The 26,775-nt window shown below is 44.9% G+C and overlaps 1 protein-coding gene across 5 annotated transcripts in view; it reads right to left on the reverse strand.

Annotated features, from left to right (window-relative positions):
• RIPK2 (receptor interacting serine/threonine kinase 2) overlaps positions 1–26,506 on the reverse strand; it is a 30,052-nt gene extending 3,546 nt beyond the window's left edge. The window contains exons 1-13 of one of the 5 annotated variants that reach the window (XM_078601906.1): positions 26,427–26,506; positions 26,199–26,253; positions 20,995–21,697; positions 17,263–17,416; positions 14,506–14,661; positions 10,948–11,096; positions 10,396–10,445; positions 4,496–4,657; positions 3,115–3,200; positions 2,475–2,570; positions 2,051–2,135; positions 1,581–1,910; positions 448–705 (exon numbers count right to left, since the gene is read on the reverse strand). In XM_078601906.1, the coding sequence (XP_078458032.1) occupies positions 448–705; positions 1,581–1,910; positions 2,051–2,135; positions 2,475–2,570; positions 3,115–3,200; positions 4,496–4,657; positions 10,396–10,445; positions 10,948–11,096; positions 14,506–14,661; positions 17,263–17,416; positions 20,995–21,167 (1,699 nt within the window). In that variant the 5' untranslated portion in view covers positions 21,168–21,697; positions 26,199–26,253; positions 26,427–26,506. Of the gene's footprint in view, positions 1–447; positions 706–1,580; positions 1,911–2,050; positions 2,136–2,474; positions 2,571–3,114; positions 3,201–4,495; positions 4,658–10,395; positions 10,446–10,947; positions 11,097–14,505; positions 14,662–17,262; positions 17,417–20,994; positions 23,252–26,194; positions 26,391–26,426 lie in introns of those variants that run through there. The other 4 variants (XM_078601905.1, XM_078601904.1, XM_078601908.1 and 1 more) reach the window with 4 other exon arrangements.
• Positions 26,507–26,775: the final 269 nt, after the last annotated feature.

Genomic DNA, 26,775 nt, shown 5'->3' on the forward strand with positions numbered 1-26,775 from the left:
CATTTGATAAAGATGTTTGCTACTTGCGAGCAAAGAGCGAAAACCCAGTCACAACTTTGGCCACAATCGCCATCAGCTTTTTAACATCATCATCTCAGGCATAGAGCAACCAATCGAAACAAAAAGCGATTCTTTTATTTCTGGGGTTTTGTTTCCAGGAGCACGTATTCTTAGGTTTTTTCGGTAAAGTCACGTAGGTAAAAAATTAAAATTAACCGTCACAGCTATCGTGCTGTGACGGTTCCACCTGAAGACGGAAGCTTGTGTTGCCTCCGAAACGTCTTGATTTTTATTTGATTTTTATTTTACTTTTATTAATTTTAATTTTTTACCTACGTGACTTTACCGAAAAAACCTAAGAATTTGAATCCTTGCAGTCACGAAAGCTTCAAATCTAGAATCCAGGAGCACGGTTCGCTTGGAGCGCGCGCTCAGGCTGGCACTCACCCATGTCTTGAACCGACATCGAGTAGCATCCATCGATCTGCTGCTGCTGCTGTGCCTCCTCACTGATGGGCACGGGCAGGGACTCCGTCTCGCCACTTAGGCCCCGTGCCATGCGAGCCGTCTGGTACGGCATCACACCCGCGCCTGCGCCCGTGCTCGTGCCCTGCCACGCGTTGCTCCCAGGTCCCGCGGTGCTCGCGTTGTTGCTGATCTTATCCTCCGCCGCCTCCTCCTTTGCCTTGTTCATGTCGGCCATGCCTGTCGGAAGAGACGGTAAACGGCCCCTGTTCACAAGCAGCTCGCAATGTGTACGTACCATTTTCGGGGAGAAAATGTGCAGCCCTGCAATTCGTTGCTCATTCCATGCTGATGGAAGGGCTTCCACTACAGGGCTCGAGGGACCCCCGAAAGAGGTAGCAGTGGTGGGAGTACACAAACTTTGCCCTACCACTTGCTGATCGTCTAATTGTGATGTAACCCATTTATACTGGTTGGGATTCAAGAAACTTGCTCCATTGTTCACACTTCTGTGCCGGAATTAAAATGGTTCTTCATTCGTGTTCCTAGAATGTATTAACAATGTCCAAATTTTTAAAAAATTTTCCAATGTGTCATAATGCTCTTTATGAAGATACTCTGTACGCATAGGCAAAATCCATCATAACGGAATTACAGCATGGAGCTCAAAACAGGATAAAAAAAATGTACTTGCACATTATTTGGATTTTGGGTGGTTTAAGAGTATAAATGTTCTTATACAGAAGCTTTACGTAATACGTATATTCTAATTTTATTTTCACGTCTAAATGCCAACCAGAGTGCATTGGTCTTGTAATTTTGTTTCTGTGAAATCGACCACATATGAATAAAATATGTATTCGGTACACATTTACTTGAACAATACTTCTCTGTGAGACATTTTTCACGAACTTAATCTGAATAAGTATCTAGTCGCATGGAAGAGTAGTCCAAATATCCAGAAGTGCTCCCAAGTGCTCCTTCTAGCAGAGGCCCTTTGGCCAGCAAGCAATTGAAGGGTGGCATCTTTACGCTTTATTATCTTTTGACATTATAATGAACGATCATATTGTCATTTGCGAAGGCAGGCTGGTATGCGTGCGTGCGTGACAAACTTATGTTGGCCGTGAGTGGACGTGGCATCGGGCAACTTTGTATACGTAGATCCGTACTGCATCCATGTCCACTGGCCGCCTCCTTGCAGTCTTCCAGTATCCCAGGGGCAGACTTTGGGTCTTGCAGGGCACACGTCCTGGGAGTTGGAGACCTCAACTCGGTCACTGGGCTGCACCCTGGAGTGGACTGAGGCACGGCTCCGATACCGACCCTTGGTACTGACATCACCCCTGCCACTGATCTGCACCCAATGTTCTCGTGCCCGTCCAGAGAAGGAGGGATGCTGGGACAGCAATGAGACGAGCTGAGAAGGTTGAATTTGACTTCATCTGGAGATAGACATCAAATATATAAAGGGAAAAACACAAATTACTTACTGCAAATTTTATATATATTTTTGTTTGTTACACCGAATGTAAAATGTCCATGTAATGTTGAAACCAGCAGGAGTAGGAATGGTAGGATGTACCACACGGCAGTGCACGGTCCTGCTGCACATATGAGGATTGGGGCTGGCTTCCATGGGTATTGTTGGGCTGTGTAGCTTGTGTCATCTGAATAACAGGAAAGAAAAAAGAACATTTTTTTTATAAATGAGGTGCTTCATTAGAAATTAGATGAGAGACTGTCTGAGAGGTTGGAGAGCCAAGTGAGGAGAAGATTGGCAGTACAGCAATGGATTATTATTTTTTGAATGCAGCTAAAAGTGTTATCGCCTTGCTTGCATGGATTTGGGTATTCTGGGACGCCCTTCCAGCACCAGTACCATGAGCAAGTAATTGCAGGGTTGCGCCTTAAGCTTTACATTCCCCTCTTCTTACACTTCCCAACAGGGGCCACAAATACAAACTACGGCGGTCGCAGGGCAGGCAGGTGGTGATGTAGCACTGTACCGTGAACGGGTTGGATGACAGGTCCAGGTTATCAACCGCTGAAACCAGACTTTTTCCATCACGAGGGGATAACAGAAAACTCCGCTCTGCGTTCTCCTGACAACGGCAACGCGAATAAGAACATAAAACCAACTGTTGCGTCTCCAGTGTAGCGACACAAGCACGCATTAGCTCTTGTAAGTCCACCGAGGCTTTAACAAAATAACAAAATAAGGCACGTATACTCGTGCAGCATAGTGGCCATATTCTCCATAAGGTCACGTGCTATGAAGAGGGGCCATTACCTGAAGGTTCACTGATTATATACTGTTCCTTTTTAGGCAGTGTTATCAACGAACGTGTTGAGTTTTTTTTATGTTCATTGTGTTTGTACACCACTGCCAATGCATTATAATATATATTTTTAATTAGGTATTTATTGTTTGGGGCTACCTCTAGCAGGAGCCCTTAAATAAGCATTCCTGGTCATGTGACCATCATACATATAAATGTCAAGAACTTCATTATGTATTCCAAACATTGCTGCCCTAATACGCCGCACCAGTCAAATGCACATTACATCACTGAATTTGCGCACAGAATCTTTGGTAACCTGTAACATCTGAATTACTTTTCTATTTTGGGGAAAAAATAAACCAACCTTTTGTTCCACGAGCTGCACAATGGCCATGGCGAAGTCACGTGGTTGATAGCCTCTTAGGATCTTCTCTATCTCTGTGCTGCATTCTAGGCAACAAAAAAATCAATCACACAATTAAACCATGAGCATACGGATGGACGACAAATAATATTCTTGTGCTGCAATGTTATCTGTGTGGTGCAAAATGGTACAAGTGAGGGCTGATAATTATTAATGTGTGAATACAATTCCTGAGAAAATCAGACCCTTCCAATTCAATAAATTTGTCATGATTCGGCATCGTGAATCACTTCAAGAATGGATTACTTTCTTAATGTTGCATGCAAATGTAGCGCCTCTATTGGCAGATATAACTTGTAAATGTACAGCTTTTTGTCATCCACCTCTGGATGAAGACCTCCTCAAGCCATGTCGGTCATGCGAGTTATTTGACCACACTTCCTCACGCTGGTCAGTGTTGGTTGGTGAAGGTGAAGTTGGGGTAGGAGGTCAGGGTTTAGCCCTGGCCAGGAAGCAAACTCATTTGGCCGGAATCTTAGTACAGTGCATGCCACTGCGACATTTACAAGAAAATGTACAGTATAGTTAAGTGCATTTGCGTTTTTTTTGTATATAAAGCCAATCGATGCATGAAAAAACACAGTAATCGATTCTGGCACACGTTATTTAACACGTGGATTGTGAGATAGAAATAGTGTATTGTAATGGGATTAATCAGAGTGTCGTTACGATATTAGGAAGCCACGGGAGCTATAGCACTTTTAAATCTTGATTTAAAACTCATTTCTTGAGAACTGCTTTTTGTGTTTAGTTGTACTTCCCCCATGCCTCGAACTAGCACGGTTGGCGATATAAGTTCAACATACATACCTACATGCCCAGTGAACACCCGGTTCCCTTCCATTGATCGTTAAATATATTTGCGCTCTAAGACATTCGGTACGCTATGGGATATGTTACGAACCATTAAGTCGCTCTTCTCCTTGGTTCTTTCGGTAAAGTCACGTAGAATGGAAATAATAAAATAATAAAAATAAAACATAATAAAATAATTCTCACGACGTTTCGGCCACAACGCAAGCAGCCGTCCTCAGGTGAAGAACAGGTCTGTCGGAAAGACAGCGGCTGCTTGCGTTGTGGCCGAAACGTCGTGAAAATTATTTTATTATGTTTTATTTTTATTATTTTATTATTTCCATTCTACGTGACTTTACCGAAAGAACCAAGAAGATTAATCCCTGCAGTCACGAAAGCTTTAAATCATTAAGTTGCTGTTATAAGTGAGCGTGCGGCTAGCAGGTGGAAAAAGTGCAGGCGGTAAGTAGGTGCCAGACCGCGACGGGACAGGCCGCCGCGCGGGCACTGTCGTGGGCGCCCGCACCGTGGAAGGAGGGCCTCTGCTCGGGGTCCTGCGCCCAGCACCTCTGCACGAGCGCGAGCAGCGGGGCGCGGTGCGGCGTGGACAGGGGCAGCGCGCTCTCGGCCGTGGAAGGGCGGTCGCCCCGGAAGACACTGAATATCACCTGCGTCGAGTCCACGGCGTCTGGTGGAACAGAATGGCGGGGTTGAGCACGAAGACGACGGTGCAGCCTTTAGTGCGTCTCATAATTCTCCCGATTATGAGACGTAGTTTTTTTTTTTCCCTCCACCCCTCGTATTTTAAAGGAAAATTTGGGTGTGCGTCTTGCAGTCTGGAGAACAAATGTCCCCCAATTTTAAAGCGGCACATTCATAATCATCTTCTGGAATACGGCTCTGCATATTACCAGATTCGCCCCATTATAAAACACACTATCCCCTACAGCAAACTTAGATTCAAAATGACCCCACAGTTTGAATTTGCATATTAGTTTCTAGAGCTCCCTATAATCCAGAGAATATGATAACAGGCTGTTGGGGCAAGTGCTGCTAATGAGCAACTACTAAGACGGGTGTATGACTCACGAGTGGGCTGTGTGGCCAGCACCATGCCTTGCGGCCTTTGTCTCCAACGCTGATGTTTACACACTGCACCAGGTCCCCACTGAAAGTTAAGGCAGCCTTGGGCATGTCCAAAAACGAGTTCACTTATCATTCGCCACTGTGACTGAAATTTAAACTCAAGTCACTGTGTTCCCAGCCCACTAAATTAATCACTGCGTCACCACTCCACCCCACAATAAAGTGTATACTTCAGTAAACTGCATTACAGTAGTGCCTTTCTGATTACATTTTTACAATTTGTTTTGAATAATGATTTCGTATGGCCAATGAAGAGCAACTAATGGAAATTCAGTTCTAAGTGATTTAGCCATCCAATTGCTTCGTCTGAGGGTTGCTAAATTGTCGTTGCACCGCTTTCTAATTTATATTCGGGACAATGTGGAAGTAGTTTTGTGGTCCATAGTTTGGTGATCGTAGCTGCAGCCGCACAAAGTAGGGTCTATTATTCTCCGTCTGTGCATTAGGTACCTATTTAAAAACGGTAACACAAACAATTAGGAAGGTGCCAGTGTGCTTCTCGATGCAGTGAGTTGTGAAGCCACGTTGCAATAGTAAACGTTTTCCTGTATGTGGTAGCATTGCTCTGCTGTGCAGACAGCAGCAGAGCTGAGCTCAGTCCGTGTGTATTTGATGGAGTCCACCGAGCGCTGTTCACCTTGAACGCAGGTGTCGTCACTTTCCATGTGCCACTGCAGTGAAAACGGTCGCTGTGCGCGGTGATGCATGCGCCCTTGTTGCACGGGTTGTAAACCTTCGCTGCAACATTTTGTTCCCCATTGCGCTCAATCACTCTTATAAGCCAGGTGTGCTTATAACCACGGGGTAGAAATTGTTCTTATACAGGAGATTGTGTTCTTATAGCTCGAGGGGGTGTTCGTGCGGGTACAGTTGGAGGGGGGTAGGGGGTGATGTGCTGAAAATAGCAAAGCTAGCTTGGCGATAGTATAGTGGTTAACGTATGGTGCTGCGAACCCGGTGACCTTAGCTTAATTCACGCTCGCAGCCAACATCAGTGACAGATGCATCAACCGTTTCTGGGACTCGCCTAGGTCGACTTAAATTAGTACTTGGTGTGGTGTGTAGCCAATCGACATTGGGGCGACACAGGCCGCACCACTCCGTCTCGGGCCATGTAGACCTTTATAGGGCTCACTATCAGCACTTGGCCCTAACAACCTGAAATGGTTATATGGGGATATTTGTCTTTGTATATAGTTAGCAGGGGTGTAACATGGTACGTGCATTAAATGTGTTGTATTTATTGTAATTATTGCATTCACGTGACCCATGCAGCCAATTGAAGTCCCACTGTGCATCACAATGGCGCTAATGGTTTTCTCGTAACTCAAGAATTGGGAGGGGGCGAATCGTTTTGGGCCTAAGAGCCATTTTTCTATCCAATCCTGCATGAAAATGTCCATAATGGCCTTGCAAAGCCACAGTCAATTTCACTCCGTCATATCATCCCCACAGTAGTCATCCTCTTGAGCATGCTTCCCTCCTTTGCCTGCCATTCCATCTCCGTCCAACAGCGTGCCCTGCCTATGTTCGCCTCGTTTCCTGAACAGTCAGAGTGATCGCTCAAATTTGAATTTTTTTCCCTGTTCTGGATTAATGCAGTTATGTACGTATCTAAGTATGTATGTATGAGCATTCTAGTCATGTGAGTATTTAGCAAGAGATTTACAGCAATTTATAAGTTGAAGCTGACCTGCACTGAGGGTGAAACCAAACTGGGCAATATTCATTTTTTTCTTCTATTCATAAGCAGACTCGACTATAATTATGCCAAATTTCACCTTTTTATCCCTTCTATAACTCATGAGAATTTACATCAGTCACTCAGTCACTGTGATCTGTGGGTTATTTGTAATGTAGCTGTTGTGTATATGATATAATGCACATGCGTACGGAAATAACAAATCTCTCCATTAACTCTGAAATCATGTGACTCGTTTTATTGTATTATCGTTGATGTGTCCGAAAAACAATTTGCAAATTATGTGATAACAGCAGGAAAAAAATTGGATAATCATCACTAGATAAAATTAATCCCATAAACTACCATCTGGAAATCAAGTAAATGCTGCACATTGGGATATGTGAAGTGATGTGTACAGTTGATTGTAGATACAGTCTGACTCAATGCATAAATATGTAATACCCACAAGGACTGAAATGTATTTGTCATTCCGGGGTTTGGGTCATGTCAAGGGATTCTTAATGACGAGCCTTACCTAACACAATGTTTGCTTAACCACGCCGCCTACAAAGTAACCCTAAGAACCTCATTACAATAAGACACACATCTATTTGCCCCCACTGCCATTGCGTATGTATGTGTGTTGGACGTAATCGGAGGTGCGGCAATGCATTTCCACAACTTTAGGACCACAATCTTGACTGAAGAAGTATCTCTTTTAAATACTGTGGTGAACGTAGCAGCGTCTAATGGCTGGAGGGTCATGTGAGCTAATTACGTGCAGCATGTTGACAAAATGCGATGCTGTTTATGACCGTACATCGCCACGCTGGTGTGGGAGTTGGGGAAGATAGATAAAAAAAAGTGTGTCAATAAGCATGGAGAGAAGCATGCTGGGAGCAGGGACACAAGGATCGCACAACGAAAGAAAATACGAGACATCACAGGTCTGGTTCTTCATAAAAGTAAGTGGGCTTGGAAAGGACACCGCTAGAAGGGATGACAGCAGACAGACGATACTGGTAATGGGATGGCAGCCAAGGGAGACAATATGCCCGAGAGGTTGACCACTGTACAGCTGCAACAATGAGATGGGCTCATGTGCAGGAGCGAGGTGGATGTGTGGCATTGCAGCACTGCGAAAGATGTCAATGATGTGAGGACTTTATCCAACGATGGATAGAAAATGGCTGTTAGGAGTGAAAAAATAAATATCGATTCTGACATTTGCAATTCAATTAATGCATCATCATCTGAGCAATGAACAGTAATCAATTGTTACAACCCCAGACAGTACAAAATATATTTTGAATATGTTTATCTAGTCGTAACAAACATCTAGGCCAATGATGTATGTTAGTCAGAGGTCGCAAACGGGTTTTGATTCCTTACCCGTACCCGTACCCGGCCGCACCAGGGTCGCAAACGGGTACCCGTACCCGGCCGTACCCGTACCCTACCCGTACCCGGCCGGGTATCGGGTTGGGTACGGGTACCCGATTGCGACCTCTGGGATGAAGCCATGTTGCAGGCGTGGGTGGGTTGATTCTAGGAACTTGAATTGTGAGAAGAGACAAGACGTTGGGAAATGAGTGACAAACAGTGACTCACCAGTGACTCACGGCCTACCCGTACCCGTACCCGGCAGGGTATGGGTAGCCGGGTATCGGGTAGGGTAAGGGTATCGGGTACCCGGTTGCGACCTCTGATGTTAGTGTCATTGATTGCTCCGGGGTGCATCAGTTCACAGTGCAGTCATCAGCTCACCACGATATGAAACCGGCGACGTGAGATCAAATTCCCAGACAGGATAAACATCAGTGAGAGTGAACTCTGCATTGGCCCTGGGGCTCTGACTTCATCAAACCCGAACCGATCAGTGTGTGGAAAAAAAACACAACCTCCATGACCGACATGATGTGTGTGTGTGGGGAGGAGCCTTCATCCAACTGGATTAATACCGGGCATTAGACTCTTTATTATTCCAATTGTTACATACTATACATGCAACGTTTGCCATTGCATCAGCTCTGTTAGCCCTTGAGCAAACCTCTCGTTGTCACAGTAACTTGCGTTGTCTTAAAAAACGAGTCCATGTATGACCGGAATTATCCAAAAGCCAACGATGCTTGTGCAAACGCAGAGGTTTTTTGCGGTTGTATGTATCTATGTTGTACTATCTATGTTGTATGTAGCTATGTTGTATGTATCTATGTTGAACTTCTAATCGGAGGTTGTGATGTAGAGTTTGCTCTCTGATGCGATTTCGGGGTTGTACCTCGTGTTTTTAATTTTTTTCACCATCAAGTCTGATGCTTTTGTCGACGTTTGTATGCCTGTTGAACTTCTTCTCTCGCATCGAACGTAGCCAACAGTGCTCATCGGAGGTGCGCGGACGTTTCATCGGACATCATGTCGAACAACACGGAGGAACAACCTGAAAACGTACCCAAGAGCTAAGTGACGCTTGAGGTGTGAATGCACCTTCTCTTGAGAAGCTGAGTAAAAAGACTAAATAAACATTGGCTGTGGTTTCCCTGCCTCTGAGGTCCTTGTCTGTCGTCGATGGTGAGCGAATACTGAGCGGGCCCTTTAACAAGTTGAACATTCATTGTCACGCATCCAGTTTTGAACACGGTTCCAACCATCCGACACACACGAACCAGTGTGACTATTGAAATGTAAACTTTCACTGCCCGGTTCGGAAAAACCGTTGACATCGACCATCTGCGTAACACTGCCCAACCCACATCTGCAAAACCGACAGATCCCACTTGGCGTTGCGCAGCGGAATATTAGTTTGCTGTAGGGGATATGAAATACGAAAGCGTCGGCCTGTTATGGTTGGAAAAATTCCGCCTTTTCTCTGATGCGGCCCCTTCTTGCTTGTTTGCTGCAATAACAAGGGGAGCATTTTTTAAAAGCCTGCGTCTGGAAAAGTCATCGTCGACAGCCCCCCCCACCCCCCCGGGAAAGCGGGGCCATGTGAACAATCATGGACTCCACACGCGCAGGGTAAAGCTGCACTATGCAACCCGGCGAACGCAAGCTGCGAAAGCAGGTTCCTTCTGGATTACATTTCAAGCGATCGTGACCTCTTCACGGTTGTTACGAAATCAGTTATGAAATATAGATCTGACATGTGCAATGGGGGGGTTTGCATATGCCACTCGCCGAATACGGACATTCGACTTGTTCAGGGTCTCGCGAAATGTGGGTTTACGTACAATTACATTAAGAAGTGGACATGGGGATGGTCCTGAACAGGCATGAGTGGTGAACGAGGACCAGGAAGGCAGACCACACACACATGGGTGAAAATAATAACAGGAAGAAGATAAAGATGCACTATTACACTGAGAAGCAAGACAAAGTTGCTGAGGAGTAAAGAAAACAGGAGGCATTGCTTTTCTTTATGGTACTCTTTGTAGGTTCACTGTACTATGCCCAAATCTGGCTATTCCTACACACAAGTGGACTTCTCTTTTGTGTTACAAGCGTTGTCAATTTGCCAGCCGAGATGTGGGTCAGGTGTTTTAAAGAGGAACATAGCTGTAGGGTAATTTGTGTAAAAAAAAAAACCCACTCTTACTCACCCTCAAAAGAGCGCTGGCGTGTCAGCACCTCCCAAGACAAGATGGCGTAACTGGAACAGAAACCACGATCAAAGGAGAGGGTCAAACAAAAGTCCAGGCAGCAGCACGCGAGCATTCGATAAGCACGGCGATAAACACGCCGGTTCCGACTGCTGTGGACATATCGGTCAAACAGCCACTGCCAATGCAAATTATGCGCGTACATTATTACTGAAGAAAAATAAATATTCATTATTAGACGCGAAACAATTTGTCTTCCCTTTCTTGCGGCGCAATGAACCGCGTGGCAAACTTAGTTTGGCTGTGGGGTTACCACGCGACCAGAGCGAAACCGTTATGTACAACATGTACAAATCGAAAGACATCAATCCTTACGCACGCGATTCAATGCAAGCATGGCGAGCGTAGGAATTGATATAAATGAATCGATGCGTTGTCCCCCCCCCCCTCCCTAACGCGAGGCACGAGCGTTACCACTGTGCACTAAACACCCCCATCACCCAGGCCGGTACATGTCAGCGCGAGTTGTTGTCCCGGGCAAGGCGCACCGACCTGTAGACATCGTACTTGATGGAGGGGCGGTAGTGCATCTCGAAGGCCTCAGGCGGCATGTAGAACACAGTGCCCGTGCCCGCCTGGGAGTGCACGGAGGAGCACGCGAGGGACAGCTGCCGCCACTTGGCCAGCCCGAAATCTCCCAACTGCAGCCCGAGACAAAGATCCCCCGTGTAGCCTTAACAGACTGTCGGGGCAAGTGCTGTTAGCGAGTCGCACCTATGAAGGCTGGCACGGTAGACGAGTGGGTGGGTGGCCCGCACCACGCCCGACCACCTTTGTCTCCCCCCGTGGCGATGTTTACACACCACACCAGATACTCATGAGTCCACCTAGGGGAGGGTACCAGGACTGGATCAAATATTCGTCACCGGTGTCGGTCGTGAGTGAGACACGAACCCAGGCCGCCGGGTTCGTAGCGCAGCGCGCCAACAGCTCCCCTACCACTCCCCACGCAACCACGCACGCGACATACACTCCTCCGGGTGGCACTCTGTATATTGTGAACCGTCACTGGTTTCAGTGTTGAAATTACGATGTTAAAAATGCTGTAACGGTGAGTAAATAAGTGTACATTCGCATACGGTGGCAACAGAATTGGAGGATCACTTTAACTGGCTGAAAATGAAGTGATATTTATTTTCGAGTTTCGTATTTGCAAGTTACTATCTGTTAATATAACAAGGCCAAATGCCCTCCAGATTTAACACAGTGACACCAGGTGAAGGGTTGCTCCCGCGCTGCTGTAATGGTGACAATATTGGATCTGCAATCCAGAGGTTGCCGATTCCACCTTTGATCTCCCAGCACGACCGCTGAACCGTAGTCCTCCAAGAGGAACATGGACGCACGGGCAGCGCCTGTGTTTGCGCAGCTTCGGGTCCCGGGCATGTTTTGCTAACCCGCTGCCACACAAATTGGCCCCTCTAATAAATACAATGATTAACTCAATTACGACCCCAAGAGCCGTTCTTTTTTTTTCTCTTCCCTCCATCGCTCTGTGAACGTCTCGACTGTTGAATGCCACCGGGGGAGAGCGCGAATGGAATCAGACAACGGGTTGCCCCGCATGTAATTTCACCCAAAAAAAAATCCCCCAATATGACTGCGCCTTTGTGATGAAAGCCAAGCCTGGCGAGTGCTGTTCTACCGAGCGGACACACCCATAGCAGTGCGCACCACCCTCACCCCTCCCCCTCCGGTGCCCGACTGCCTCTCCAACGCCCACACGCATGTGCAGTGGTTTCCTGCGCAAATGCCTTACACTTGTGCAAACTTTGAAGGTTCCACCGAATTCCACCGTCGTGGCACCTTGCCCTCAACCGAGGGGATTCCTGAAAGTAAGCTTGTCTGAGTCTGTCGGAGCCAGATTTTTCCAGCCAGCCAGGACACTGGTGGACAGAGCTGCATCAAATGATGTGGGTATGAATACAGAGGTTTTTTTCTGTTTGTATAAAAGGTAAAAAATGTAAAAGGTGCAACAGAAAAAAAATACTTGGCCATGCCAATGCTGGAAAAAGGGCCTCCGGGAGAGACAGCTCTCGATTTCCTCTTGGGAGGGCATTGGGCCAACTAAGATTTTGCCTTGAACATTAAAAACGTCATTTTCATGGAAATCAATTACGTGCCCATTGTGCAGCATTAAATAAATAACCTGCCCCCCAATCGTCAAATCCAGATTTAAAAAATTTATTTTATTTTTAGTCCATGAGCTCCTGAGCTTTCTGGACCAATATTATCCGGCAACTTTTGTTTAAGCAAATAAACCCTGGACTGGTTTCAACATTTTGGGTCTCATCATATAAAACCATTCTGAGACACTGATACATTTTTAGGTCTCTACTGAGGAGACTCAGATGGTCAAAATAGGTCCAGAGTTTATACTCTTTGGTTGTTTCGGTAAAGTCACGTAGGTTAAAAAAGAAAACAAATAAATTAAATCACGACGTTTCGGAGGCAACACAAGCTTCCGTCTTCAGGTGGAACCGTCACAGAAAAATTACTGTATCAAGTGAAGAGATTTCTAAGAGACACGACCTTAAATAGGTCAGGAGTTTTCTTGCTGAAGCACCTACTGCTGGATAATGCTGGGATATGGCAAGCCCCGAGGCTGAAAGATGAAAATAATACTTAATTTGTACGTGGAGAAATGAATGTGTCGTGAATAATCCATAATACTCCACAGCAGTACATAATGGTTATTTACAATATTGTTTCGCTGATCAGGGCCCAGTTGGTGAGATGGAGCACTCTTGCCAATAATATCTGGCAACCCAGCAGGATTTGTTCAGTTCCATCTCTGATGATCAGAAAAAAAGATCAAAATAATTAAACAGTTTGCTGGATTAAACAAATGGTGCTTGATCATATTGGACTGTAAAGCCCACAGGCTCGTAAACTAAAACACATTTGACTTTTACGTGGACTGACAAATGAAAGGGTTTCTACATTTGAAAACTTAATTTTGAATTTTCCAACGAGAAAATTCTACTGATTGTGATCAGTGACCTGAATGATGTGCTGCCAAGAATTTTTTTTCACAATTAACTGATGAGTCTAGAATGAAGTAAAATATGAATTAAAATACATTTGAGATGTAAATCCAAGTCTCCCTAGACTACATATAACCTGCATTGCTCCGTTGTGTGCTCTACTAACAATGGGCCTCGACACCGATACTCGGCAAATAACCCTTTGCTCCACATGGAGCTACCTCTGTGGTGATCCCTTCAAGTGAGCTATGCTCCATAAGGTGGAGGGAAGGACTTTCTCACCTGCTCTGCGTTTGGTAGTTATGTGTGTTGCATTACAATTACTGACATTTCATTCTCAGAGAGCTGGAATTTAGCCAAATTAAGTGCAGAACCAAGTTATTATTATTATTGTGTGCAGTCAATGACGACCAAGCTGAAACCATAAACACACGACACTGGAGAACCCAGATTAATCACAGGCAGCTGCCTGGAATTGAAACCAGGATATCTCAGCGGCGCCGGTTCATCGCTTGGACCTCTCAGCCACCCAGCCACCTCCCGACTTTTTCATAGTTTTAATTAAATTCACAATTACTAATCTACAACTCGCATCGTAACAACTGCCTGATTACTAATCTAGTATATAATTACAATAACCCCCACCCTCAAATCGTTGCACCTGATGAGTTAATGAGTTAATGATGACGTCACCCTGCTACTGCTCTATATAAGAACGGGAGACAGAGCAGAGCCTCACCATTCTGGCGAATTGCCCGATGACGGTGGATGCAATTACCAGCGAAACGTCGTACTACTCAAATTGTAAATGTTGTGGTTTCACGCTTCAACACACCGGTGGGCTAAAGCAGTGAACTATTTGTCTTTTGTCAACGTGACACTTTTTTTTACTGATTGGCCGTGTCGGGTGGTGGAGGGTTACGACACATTTATAAATAACGCGACCTAACCCAAAAACGTTGATTATGAATTTGAATTAAGAGTCCACGAGCACTGAGAGTTTGCTCACCATCACAGTGGGGCAGGTACGGGGGCGGGCGGGCGGGAGTGCGGGCCCACTCACCTTGACGTGGAACTCTTCGTCGAGCAGCACGTTGCTCGCCTTGAGGTCGCGGTGCAGCAGCGGTGGCTCGAGGCTGTGCAGGAAGTTGACGCCGAGCGCCACCTCGTGCAGCACGCGCAAGCGCAGTGGCCACGGCAGCTCTGGGTACACGGCTTTCTGTGCGTGCAGCAGCGGGGAAAGGTAAAATTGACAATTTTGTCTCGAACCCCTTTTCTACTTTGCACAGCCGAGCCACGTCGGGGGGGGGGGGGGGGGGGGCAGGTGCTTCTCGTTGAGGACAGCCTGGCGTCGCTCGGGAAGAGCCGTGGTCGTTTCTCCAACGTGAAAGTTCGAGCCGTGCGTCACGCGCAACGAACGAGCAAAGACGCTGTATTTGAGTTGTGTGCCAGCTGACGTCACATACAATGAAGCGTTACTAGGCCCACTTCTGTCCCTGCTTTGGCCCGAGCTAGATTCGTACGTCTAGTGAGGCCAGATCATCACGGTTTGGTTCCGGTTCGGGGTGACAAATAGCCAAAAGGAAAACACGCGTTCGGTGAGGGGCACGCGCTGGCGCGTGGCTCGGATGTGCCAGTAAGAAAGGGGCACTACAGATTTCACGGGAAATTATTGTCTGCAAACACCTATTAAGGCAAGAACCACTTCTGAGGAGATGGAATAGGTAGCACCAAGCTCAGCACCTTTGCCTCTATGATACAAATATTCACACGCCACACTAGAGATGCAGCGTTAGGAATGTGATACATATTTTTTTATTCCTTAAATGTAACTTTATCCAATTAGCTGCACTAGAAAGTGCTGATCGTTGTACGTGGTTAATTTTGTACTTCTGTCAACAGAACATATACTCAATCTGACAAGTCAGGGTACACACTGATGAAAGAATAACGATTGGTCACATAAAAAAAAACCGTTCAATATTTTCACTATTGGATTGCATACATAGTTCAACTGCATTATGTTCTTAATGATTAAATGGCACTGGGCACTACACGTGAACAAATGGCATGCACTAGAAATCTGGATCGCAGTCTATTTGTTCTGAAATCCTAAAAGTGCTGGTCATAACCTTCCAAATGAAGAATGAAAAGTTGCAGGGATTAACCCCTTGAAGGCAAGCACTGTGAACAGATATTTGTTTAAAATTCAGGGGCTCACAGCACAAAAGGCAAAATCTGCACAAGCCAAATAAAATAATTCCTACTTTTTTGGGACGCATGTGGCCAGCCTGCCCCCAATAAATAAACTCAACCCGGCAGAAGGAAAACCCACGGGCGCTGCGTGATCAATCACTACCGCTGGTAAAGCCGTTGTTGGGGACATTGGTCTTCCAGGTGGGAGGTTTCAGCCACAATCGGATGTCCAAGTGACAGTGGGATCTGTAACGTCGATGTACGGTGGGAAATTACATTTTGGCCGTCACCTGCACGTCTGGTTTGCAGGCTTGTGAATGGGCTTAAGATTTGAGCGCTAACCATTAAGCCCCCAATGCAGATCGCTTTGTTTGTCGAGAAGAACGCCCCGTAATTGATGCTAGTTCGTTGAATGCCACCTCATGTCCCCCCTCACCCAGCAATTTGATGAAATGTCACAATTCAGGATCCCGATTCAATATAAGAATATATATTTTTAACGTTATGGTGAATATTGTGACCGCAAGCTTTCAAATGCGTCACATACAACACAAATAAAGAACATTCTTGCACACACTAAATTCTATGCACCTATTGTGATATAAACATTAATTATATGAAACGATTCATTATTACACCCTTAGGATTCACGAACGAGAGCAGGGAGAATGAGAATAAATCTCGATGAACGGGTCACAAGTGGCAAACATGAGGTTTTCGCAACGCACCAGGCATACGTGTGGAGTATAATAGAGAACGGTGACGAATGGAACCCAGGTGACACAAGTCCCCATGCTTTCACGAATGTTTGGGTCCAAATTGGCATGTAAGTATCAGCCATGGGATTTGTGGCTTGGTCCCCTTTGGCAGGAAGCGATTGAGGGAAACTATCGTCAAGAAATGATGAGCTGCAGCGCAGGCTTTGCAAGCGCATCTTGCCCGGCCACAGCAATACTCCCCGCGGGACAGCGAGACACAGAAACACGATCTGCATGCCAGCTGTCTGAGGCTGGCTGCCGGCGTCTCTGGGCCAAGCAAAAAAGAGACGGAAGTGGTAATAACAGCAGCAGTTAGAAAGCTCCTTTTCCAGGGACAAAACAAAAAAACTTTAGCAGCTGGGAGCCCGGCCTGCTGTCACGCTTGTGATCCTGGTCAGGTCATGTGGACTCCAGCACTCTCTAAGCACGACCAGGCCAGGAAAAATCTATTTTTCTTGCTTTTGACACATGGCGATGGTAGTGGCATGGGGCCAGGTCATCAGGACAATTTCCCTATTTCTGGATTAACTTGAAACTCATGTTTTGATGATCCAAATGTACATGTTTGGGATTGATCTGAAAATGTTACGTTGGGGAAAGTAATGCCATTTGTAATATGACACGGCCATGTATTTCCTGCAAAAACGTCCATTATGTGATGCTACTTTGACTTAAACTATTTTAATAAAGCATAGTTAAAAATTTTCAATTTCTATTTAGTTTTGCTTACTTCAATTAAGATATTAACATTAAAAAGTATTCAACTAATTAAACATAGCTCTTAAAAATAAAAGTATTAAATATAAAAAAATATACTTTTTAAAAATCTAATATTCAAAATAGTGAAATATAAAACCATTAAATACCTGGTGAAGTAGGGTGTCAAGTGAGCCGTTGGGCATGTACTCCATCACTATGCCCAGGAACGTGGGCTCATTGCAGATGCCCAACACGGGCAGGGTGAACTGAAATCGCGCGCGGACCATCTTCTCGGCCTCCGCTAGAAGGCTCTCTCGGTCCCTGGGAAAGGCAGACAACAAACACACGAATGTGTGTGCACACGCACACAAAAGATGAATGAAAAAAAACGAAAATCCCTCGTGTAGCCCTACACAGATAGACGGAGAGTGTGCGTTAGTGGGCACATATTAAGGCCTGTGTGGCACACGAGGGAGGTGGTGTGTCCTTCACCGTACCCAGCTGCCTTTGTCTTCCTAAGTGCCGGTTTTTACACACTACACCAGGTACTCATTTAAGGCCAAGTCGACCTAGGGAAGGCCCTGGAGAGGTTCCGATATATGCCATTGATGCTGACCATGAGTAGAAATGAAATTCTGGTGACCAGATTTTTTTGATAAAATGTGCCAACCGCTATGGCACCGCTCCCCCATGCAGATGCTCGCGTACACACACACACGCACGTGTGTGCATACCAACACACACACCGGACCTCAATTAAAATTCCACAACGTACAGCAACAAGAGCCTTGATTTCTCAAACTAAACCCCATCAGGTACAGAGGGCAGTTATTGATGTGATCAATGAAAACGATCAAGCATTCATTTCACTGTGGTGGTCCTTCTAGAAACAGTGACTAATAAATACAGAATGGTACCACCATGTTGAACGTTGATTATTCGCTGTCCCGGAAGCCTGTGTCAAATGTAAATAGGTCCCTAAGTGGCCAATCTTTTAAAATATGTGAGTGAATTATAATTTGTGGAGATGGCTTTGAAAGTATTTTATTTTTATTTATCCACGTTATTTCTATAAATGGATCACCACGTATTTTGACAGTACAGTATCAAAATAATCTTAGAAGAGCCACCAAAAAACGTAAAATTCCATAATATAATCACATCAACCCGACGTGATACATATTTTGAATCTAGAGTCTATTATCTTGCTTGTATAACATTACAAAGCACTGATGTGAGCATATATGTTCTGAAAACCCGAGTGTGGAGTCGATACCTCTGAACATATTTTATTTGCACGCAAGCACGCACACTTGCGTCCTGTGAACACACACACTTGAACACCGCGTATATTTAATCTAGCTCGTAGATTAAAGCTTGCACAACGATTCTAATTGATGGCAAGCTACCGGTAAATTACAAATTCCATCCATTTTAATAAAATAACGGCAGCCCTCAATGGGTCCAAATGTGGTTTCAATCATTTTGTTTTAATGTTTGGGATAGCCTTTCATTGTTGACTTGCGGACAAATTCTAGGGTGAACCGTACCAGTGTAGAAGTCTGAGTAATGATTCATATTGCTGCGCGGAATTCAGAATTGTACATTTTAGTGTTCCTAAAAAAATTGAACAATTCTGTGGCAAAAACATAGCCTGTACTTTAATGGCATAATTTTATGGTACGGAGAGGGGAATTCAAAATAGCATTGTTTGCAAACGCCCACGGAAATGAATAATGACAATTACGAATTATGATTAATTACACGCGAAAAAATGCACATGTGGTGCACTATTTGCACGGGCACAGCTGTTGCTACAGAAAGCCATATGGCCACTTTTTGCCGTTTGACCTTACCATGGTTTTAAATATTGTGCATCTCATTACCCAAAAGGGTTGTCCGCACACTCACCAAAATTGTGTTACTCGTCGAACAATACCCCTGATCAGCTTTTTAACCGGCACCACTCCATGAGCAGGTTCTTACGGAGAGGCGAGTGTTCACCGAGCAGCTCACGGTCAATGCTTCTCCCATAATGCCCTATCAGCTGCCTCCTCCCACGTTCGGCACACGCAATTCATTTGCATGTGAAGCTACGCACGATTACTCATCTGAATTGAGGCAGGACAAGCCAAACATCAGTGCTCAGCGCGTCGCTTGCACTACTGTATTACAGAGTAGAGTAAAACGATTGTATTTAACGCATGGCTACGAGGATTTGAGGCCTGTCTTGTCGTGTGCATCGCTTCGATCTGGGTGTTCAGCAGTGCCGGATTATCCTAGTAGCAAAAGTAGCTACACATGCTACGGGCCCTGCACTTTCAAGGGCCCCGCGCTAAATGCTTTCAAGCTATCAATCCCGGTTCAGTGATTCTGCACTTGTTCTATTACTATAGTACTATACTGCCTTCAACTTTTATGAACTGGGTGTTTAAGGCTGGCGATTTGTCATTATCGTGGATGTATAGCAAATTAAAAAATACAATTGCTTTATTATGCAAGTTAAACATTTGTTAATAATTGTTTTTTTACCCTTTTATCTGGCAACAAAACTGACACCTTTTTTACAAGGAGTCATGTTTGCATTGACCACAATACCTGCAGTCGGAATGCAAACAAAAAACATAACTCTGATAATGTATGATAATGTATGCACTGTCCTTGAAATTTGATTGGTCCACACCCGAGACAGCTTTCTTTAGAGCCTAGTCTCACATGGTGTTGGACCAGATGACGCCAAAAGGCGCACAACTCAAGGACAATCAACCATCAGAGTATGAGAACATTTGTGTTTTAATATTAATATTTTTAAATTTAGGGCCCCTTCATAACATATACTACAGGCACTGCACTAGCTTAATCCGGCACTGGTGTTCAGGGGTACAGCACAATTGGGGAGGACAACACTCAATTATCGTGCTTATTGACCAACTCGGCTACATTTCAAATGGCTCAAATGAGGTTCTTCCACTATCTCGGTTGTATGATTACTGCACTGTGGCAGTGCTTGAGCTTATGTGTAAGTTGCCACTAAAATTGTCATATTAAGCGCTGTTATTTAGCAGCAATTCAGATTAAATCAAGCAGAAAATGCATCCACTGCACAAAGCAACAGCTTAACACTCTCGATTGATTAAAATAGCTCTAAACTTGTCCATGCAATCAGCATTCCACTTACCCAACACGTGTGAAGTCCTTAATCATGCCTGTGCATCAGTGCAAGTGACTCAAGATTTACTCCATAGCCTTATAAATGAATACAAATAATATTTCACAGCCCTTTTGTCAGTCCACTTCTAGATGAAGGCCTCCCCCAGTTTTTTCGTGGGTCACAGCAGTTGTTTGACCATATTTCACCACGCCGGTCAGTATGGGTTGGTGAACAGGAAGCAGAAGGCCGTTTAAGGTATCATTCACTACTGCTGTTAGCCGTGGTTAGGAAACACACTCAGGTTCTCAGCGCAGCGCATCAACCTGCACCATTCATCCCCACTTTTAACAATTACTCTCTTATTATAATACGTAGGTTAAACTGTGTGAAATTCAGGACATTTTTTTAGATATTCATCAGAAAGGGCGCTATATAAATCCGAAATAGAATAGAAATAATCGTTTCCAAGTACGCACCGTTTATTTAAAGCAGGAGATAAAATTAATTGAGACGCATTGAAAAAACATTGCCTCCCTTGCAAAGGGAAAACCTGATCCATTGCAAGGGACACTTTGTGAAAGACAATACATTTTACATCGCAGGAGTCCGAAAGAAGACAGTTGCTCAAGGAGGCCGTTATCCAGTAGTGCATTTACCATAGCTGATGATCCTTATGCAGATGGCGTGACTGACAAAGGAAAAAAATTATGTGTGCGGTGTGCGCAAATGACAACTGTGCGAGGCTTACTGTTGAGACACGGACCCGCTGAAGCGCAGACACTTGATGGCCACGGAGATGTTCCAATCAGCGTGACGTGCCCGATACACAATGCCAAATCCGCCGTGATTTATCATGTGCAAGCACAGCAACTTCTGGTAGGGCACCAAGGCCAGGCTCGAATCCGAAGTCCCAGAAGCCATGGCAATTTATATCCTCCAGTAACGGAGGTGTTTGGGATGTACAATACCAATGGCCAGGCCTCGGCATACAACCTTAGAAGTGAATATCTTTCAATCTTGTCGTTCAGAATGAATCTAAAGGTCGGCAATTGCTGCCACGTGCAGTGTTTACGAATGCTAAGACTTTCCGATCAGGATGTGGTGGGATTTCAGGTGCAGTTTTGATGATGAACTCTGTGACCAGCTCCACTCACATTTCATAACCACTGCGGTAAATTTGCAATGCGCCTAGTTTTTTTTAAATGTTTCAGATTTTTTACAAAAATTTCCTGGAATATTTGTATTTAACTTACAATACAAATATACTGCAAACACTGTCGTCTGTTAAAATGTGTGAAATGTAGATTTTTTTGCTGCCAAATATTTTGGGTGCAGTGGTTAATATTTCAAATAGCCAAATTGTTTACCAAATATATTAAGATGTACACCTGCTCTTGATACAGTGCAACTTCCATTTTAGATCCATCACAAAAATATCCAATGCGGCATCCCTGTTGAAACAAACAAAACATTGAGACATCCATTTCTGAAAATACGTTCTGCAAGTTATAACGAAGCAATACATTTTCAAACTATACAAACTATTTGGTGATGCTGCATTGGCAGTGGTGCACAAGCGCAAATATAAGAACAACTCAACACATCCGTCAAAAACACTGTGGCATTAAAAGGAAGAGCATGTATAAGGGGCGATGTTTGCGGGCAATGGCTCTTCTTCATAGCAGTGGTGATAAAAATGTTTTGTTATATTTGTTAAGAGGCTGCTGTGTATTTGAATTATGCAAATTTGGGAATATGGAGCATAGACCTTTTTTAATTGTGACCACCAACCAAATCAGAGGATAGGATACCCAAGTAAAGTTTGCGGTTCTCTGAAATTGTACTCAACATTAACTTTTTTCATAACTATCAATAAAGTTATAATACAGTAATTTCCAGCCTTTTCTGAAACCACTGCTGGATGAGCGCTTCCCCATGCTGTGTCGCTTGGCCATACTTCACCATGCTGGTCAGTGCGGGATGATGAAGGCGGAACCCAATACTGTTTATCACCCATCACTGATACATAACCTCGACCTAGCATTTAACTCAGGTCGTCAGTTTCACATTAATGACACAAAAACACATCAGTGGCTTGCATGAATGTCACACCCGGACGAAACAATGTCAGAAACATAATGAGGACATCAAATTACTATTACATGTGGCTTGCTTATACAAACACTGCGTTAGGTCGCATTCATCAATAAGAATCCCCTGGCACGGTCCTATCAATGGAATAGCCAATACATTTTAGTCCTTGTGGGGACAGGTGGAGATAAGAGACGCGAATTACGCTGGTAATAGAGTGCAGGATGCGGAGTTCCATGGGAGGAGGGCAAGAGGCAGAAAGTAAAAGTGAGATGGGTGTGATAAAGGAGGAGGAGATGGGGAGGTTTGACATCAGCATGGAGCTGGTGTAGAACAAAGGGGAAAGTAGAGCAAGGAGTAAAAGCGCAGGTCCAAATAATGGTAAATTAGGCTGAAAAAAAATTATTAAAACAAACTCTGTGAGAGAAAGTTGTGGAAAGGCCTTTATCCAGCTGTGGATTTAAAAATGGCTGTTAATTATTTTGGTTAAACATAGGTTCTACAGATGATTGTGGTTGCCTGATGTTAATTATCGTGATGTTATACAAGGGCCAGTGTGTTTACATTTGGCACATAGACCAGTCTATTTCTTGTGCTCAGTGGTCAAATTAGAGATTTAGCAGAAGTCTCAGTGTGAAACCTATTTGTCCTGAAGCCCATGTTTACTGCAGTTCCCCATCTGCAGAACCATTTAGTATAGGAATAGCAACCATTCTGAAAAGTGCCGGTACACGTGATTGGTGTTCTGAGAAGTGCACGTATCGTATACCAGCCATTTTGACCACTGCTTGTACTTGAACGAGAAAAACAAATTAAACCACAAAAAAAACCTCTGAAATGTTATTCTTAGGTTTTTTCGGAAAAGTCACGTAGGTAAAACATCAAAATTAATGAAAATAAAATAAAATAAAAACAAAAATCACGACGTTTCGGAGGCAACACAAGTCTCCGTCATCAGGTGGGACCGTCACAGGTGGGACCATCTTGATGCAGCTAATTCGGCTGTGACGGTCCCACCTGATGACGGAGACTTGTGTTGCCTCCGAAACGTCGTGATTTTTGTTTTTATTTTATTTTCATTAATTTTGATGTTTTACCTACGTGACTTTACCGAAAAAACCTAAGAATATGATTCCTTGCAGTCACGAAAGCTTCAAATCTAGAATCTCTGAAATGTTGTTTTGATGACAAGACCTGCCGTAAATCTCAACACTGCTTTCATTGTTGTGCTTAACACTCAAATTACAAGATACCCAGTACCAGTAAACCAATTACTTTGCATTCTGAAGATTGTGACAGTATGGAAGCAAAAACAGTTATTAAAACAGTATAGCACAAACAAACAGGCTAATTAAAACAAAAATACGAATTACTTGTCTCTATTCTGAGAAAAATGTTTAGAGGTTTTGGCTGACTGACGTTCTTGAGGAAGGATATGGTTAAAAGTACATTGCTACATAACAAAAATGTCAGTTTTCCCAGGAAAGCCTGAGCCCCAAGACCTATTCAAGAGGCTCCAGCATTTTAACGTTTGGCCAATTCCGTTAACAAGTGCTTAGGGGCCGTCCATAAATGACGTCACGCGATTTTGGACGATTTTTGACCCCCCCCCCCCCTTCGTCATACGGCGTCACAAAAAGTCAGACCCCCCTCAAATATGACGTCACAAAGCTCTGCCCCCCCCCCCTCAAAAATAAAACATGCTTCAAATCGCTTTAAACTATTGTCATTGTAGTGCGTATTTAATGTGTAATGTAGGAGAAAATATTTATTAAAAAGTCTATTTAATTAAGTAGAACGTGTTGTCTATATTTATTTTAAGTTGCGCATTTTTATGTGACGTCACATTTCTCACCCCCCCCCCCCCCTCGTCACAAATCTCTGACCCCCCCCCCTAGGTGCGTGACGTCATTTATGGACGGCCCCTTAGCTAGTGGGAAGAACCCAGGGCACCGAGAGTAAAATCACACAGAGGAAGGGGTAACACGCAACTGACATTTTCTATATATATATTTTACCAGGTATGGCCCACTAAGCTATATTGCTCTTTTTCAGAAGTGACCTGGCCACTTCCAACATAAGCCAAACGAGGTGGCTTATGTGGAAATGTATAGCAGCCAAATCCTCTAAACGTACGTTTCTAAATATGGAGGGAAAGACCTGAGGACCCGGAGAAAAATCCACGTTACCACCGGGAGAACACGCAGACTTAAAATATACAGCAACAGGCGTCAGGGTCGGGATCGAACTCCACGACCTCCTGTATACCAGGTGAGGTAGTTAACATCTCACCACCGCAGCCCCCTGGCCACCTCGCTACCCCACACCAACAAACCCTGGCAGTTACCCATACACCAAGTACTGAACAGGCTCAAATTTGCTTGGCTTTTGAGGTCCAGTGAAATCAGGTGCAGTGGTTTGATCGGAATGATGTAAGGTGTCCAATCGCTGAGTGCGGTACTTTTGGTTACATTTGAATTACGGTGTTCTGCGGATTATAAGACACATTCCCACTCCCCCCCCTGTATTTTAAAGCAAAAGTTGGCCTCCGTCTTATAAACTGATCAGTTTATGTATGTTTGTACGTGTTCACATTTGTATAACTTTATTGACACTGGGCACAAGCTTTGGGGAGCATCTTGGGGGGAGGGATTGTGTTTGTGTTGGGAATCATATCGTGACGCAAGCTATGATCTTTACGGCAGTGAACAAAAAAAACACGTCAGGGGCATGGCCACGTGTTTTTTCTTCTTCTCCATGTGGGTTTAAAACAGAGAACTGGGGATTTCCAACTCTAACAAGAATCACAGTCCATTGATACACGTACTATGCGTCCTGTGCAGAGCTTAGAGATAACAAGGGCTGTTCAGATACACACAACTCTGATATTGCAGCATCATTTGGCTGTCCTCGATGTAAAGATATTATCACTCACTATACCCTTGTAGGACAAGAGGGGGGCGTTTTCCAAGCTAGATTATTATTACTTAACGAATTCACACGTTCATAAATCCGCATTGCCTGCTCTTTCTGTGTCTTAATACGCTAGTCGAGCACAATCATGATTATAATTAACATCCTTGCTATCTTCATCCGTTGCCTACGGCGTGAAGGCTTTTCCACCACGCCTTGGCCAAAGCCAAAATCAGTCTCGGTCCAGGGCAACGGGTTCACTATCTCCAATGCGGCCATCCTATACAGCAGCAGTGGTTCTTATTCACCTTCACTGCAGCCTTGCAACACACCCTATGGGTTCTCAAACAAATGATGTTGATAAGCGCATAGGGGTTTGATTACTTTCGCGCCCTTGCTTAATTTGTGCTTTCGATTATTTACCTTCTTACAAAAATTTCGCCATTCCTGGCACCCCCAGAAAGGGCATCTCGCACGCCCAGGTTAAGAAGAAGCACCACCCGATCTGGATACCAGTCTCGCCCACACATTAGACCAACATCACCACCCCTCCTCCCCAACCATAGTTCTCAAATCCACCTCCACGTGTGTCCTCCGCTCTTGCCGTGGGTTTAATTCAAATCACGCACCAATGTTGCTCTTAAAAAAACGTTTCCACGTATGATACTCTTGGGATACGTACTGCACGTACTGTATGCTGTGTTGTAGCGTTGTTTCATGTATATGTACGTGTATTTTAAAAAAACGCTACTTATATAAGCCGATTCTTAATCTTATTCTGCTGAAGACAACGCTTCGTGCGTAACTTGTCGAGTTTGTAACAACAACATCATCATCAGCGGCAACAACAACAAGAAGCATCACCACCACCACCACCAAGCAGAATGAACTCCGCGCGTGTAATACTCCGTCAACAGAGGAGAATCGCGCAGCTCCACTCGTACCTACTTGTAGCCACGTCCGCCAGCTTCTCTCTGCGACACGCGTGAACTGTGTTCAACGGCTGCAAATAAACAAAACGACGGGCGACAATAAATACCGAGACAAGAGAGCGACCGATGAACTTGCGTGAAAATGAAACCGAAGATTTTAACTTCCGAGATGATGACCGCTTCTGTGACGTCCGCATTTTCCCCCCCTTCCCCGTGACACGCGAGGCGTAGCCACGAGACTCACACGCGCATTTAAAGCACATTCCTGCGGAGGGAGCTGGTAGGAACGTTGGGTTGCTCGGTCAATGGCCAGGGTCAACGGCGGCGTGGTGGATTCCGCAAATATGCCCGACTGTGAGGGCGGGCACAAGCCGGCGTGAGTAGGTTAAACGTCGAGTTTTATAAGGGCACCACGGGGTGACCAGCCCCTCCCCACCCAGCCCCACCCAGCCCCTCCCCAAGCTCCCCACCCAGCCCCTCCCAACCCTCCCCAACCAGCCCCTCCCCACCCCTCCAACCCCCCACCCAGCCCCTCCCCACCCAGCCCCTCCCCACCCAGCCCCACCCTCCCAACCCCACCCTCCCCACCCCCC

Source organism: Lampetra planeri, chromosome 17, assembly GCF_965212315.1.
Source record: "Lampetra planeri chromosome 17, kcLamPlan1.2.h2, whole genome shotgun sequence".
NCBI lineage: Eukaryota > Metazoa > Chordata > Hyperoartia > Petromyzontiformes > Petromyzontidae > Lampetra > Lampetra planeri.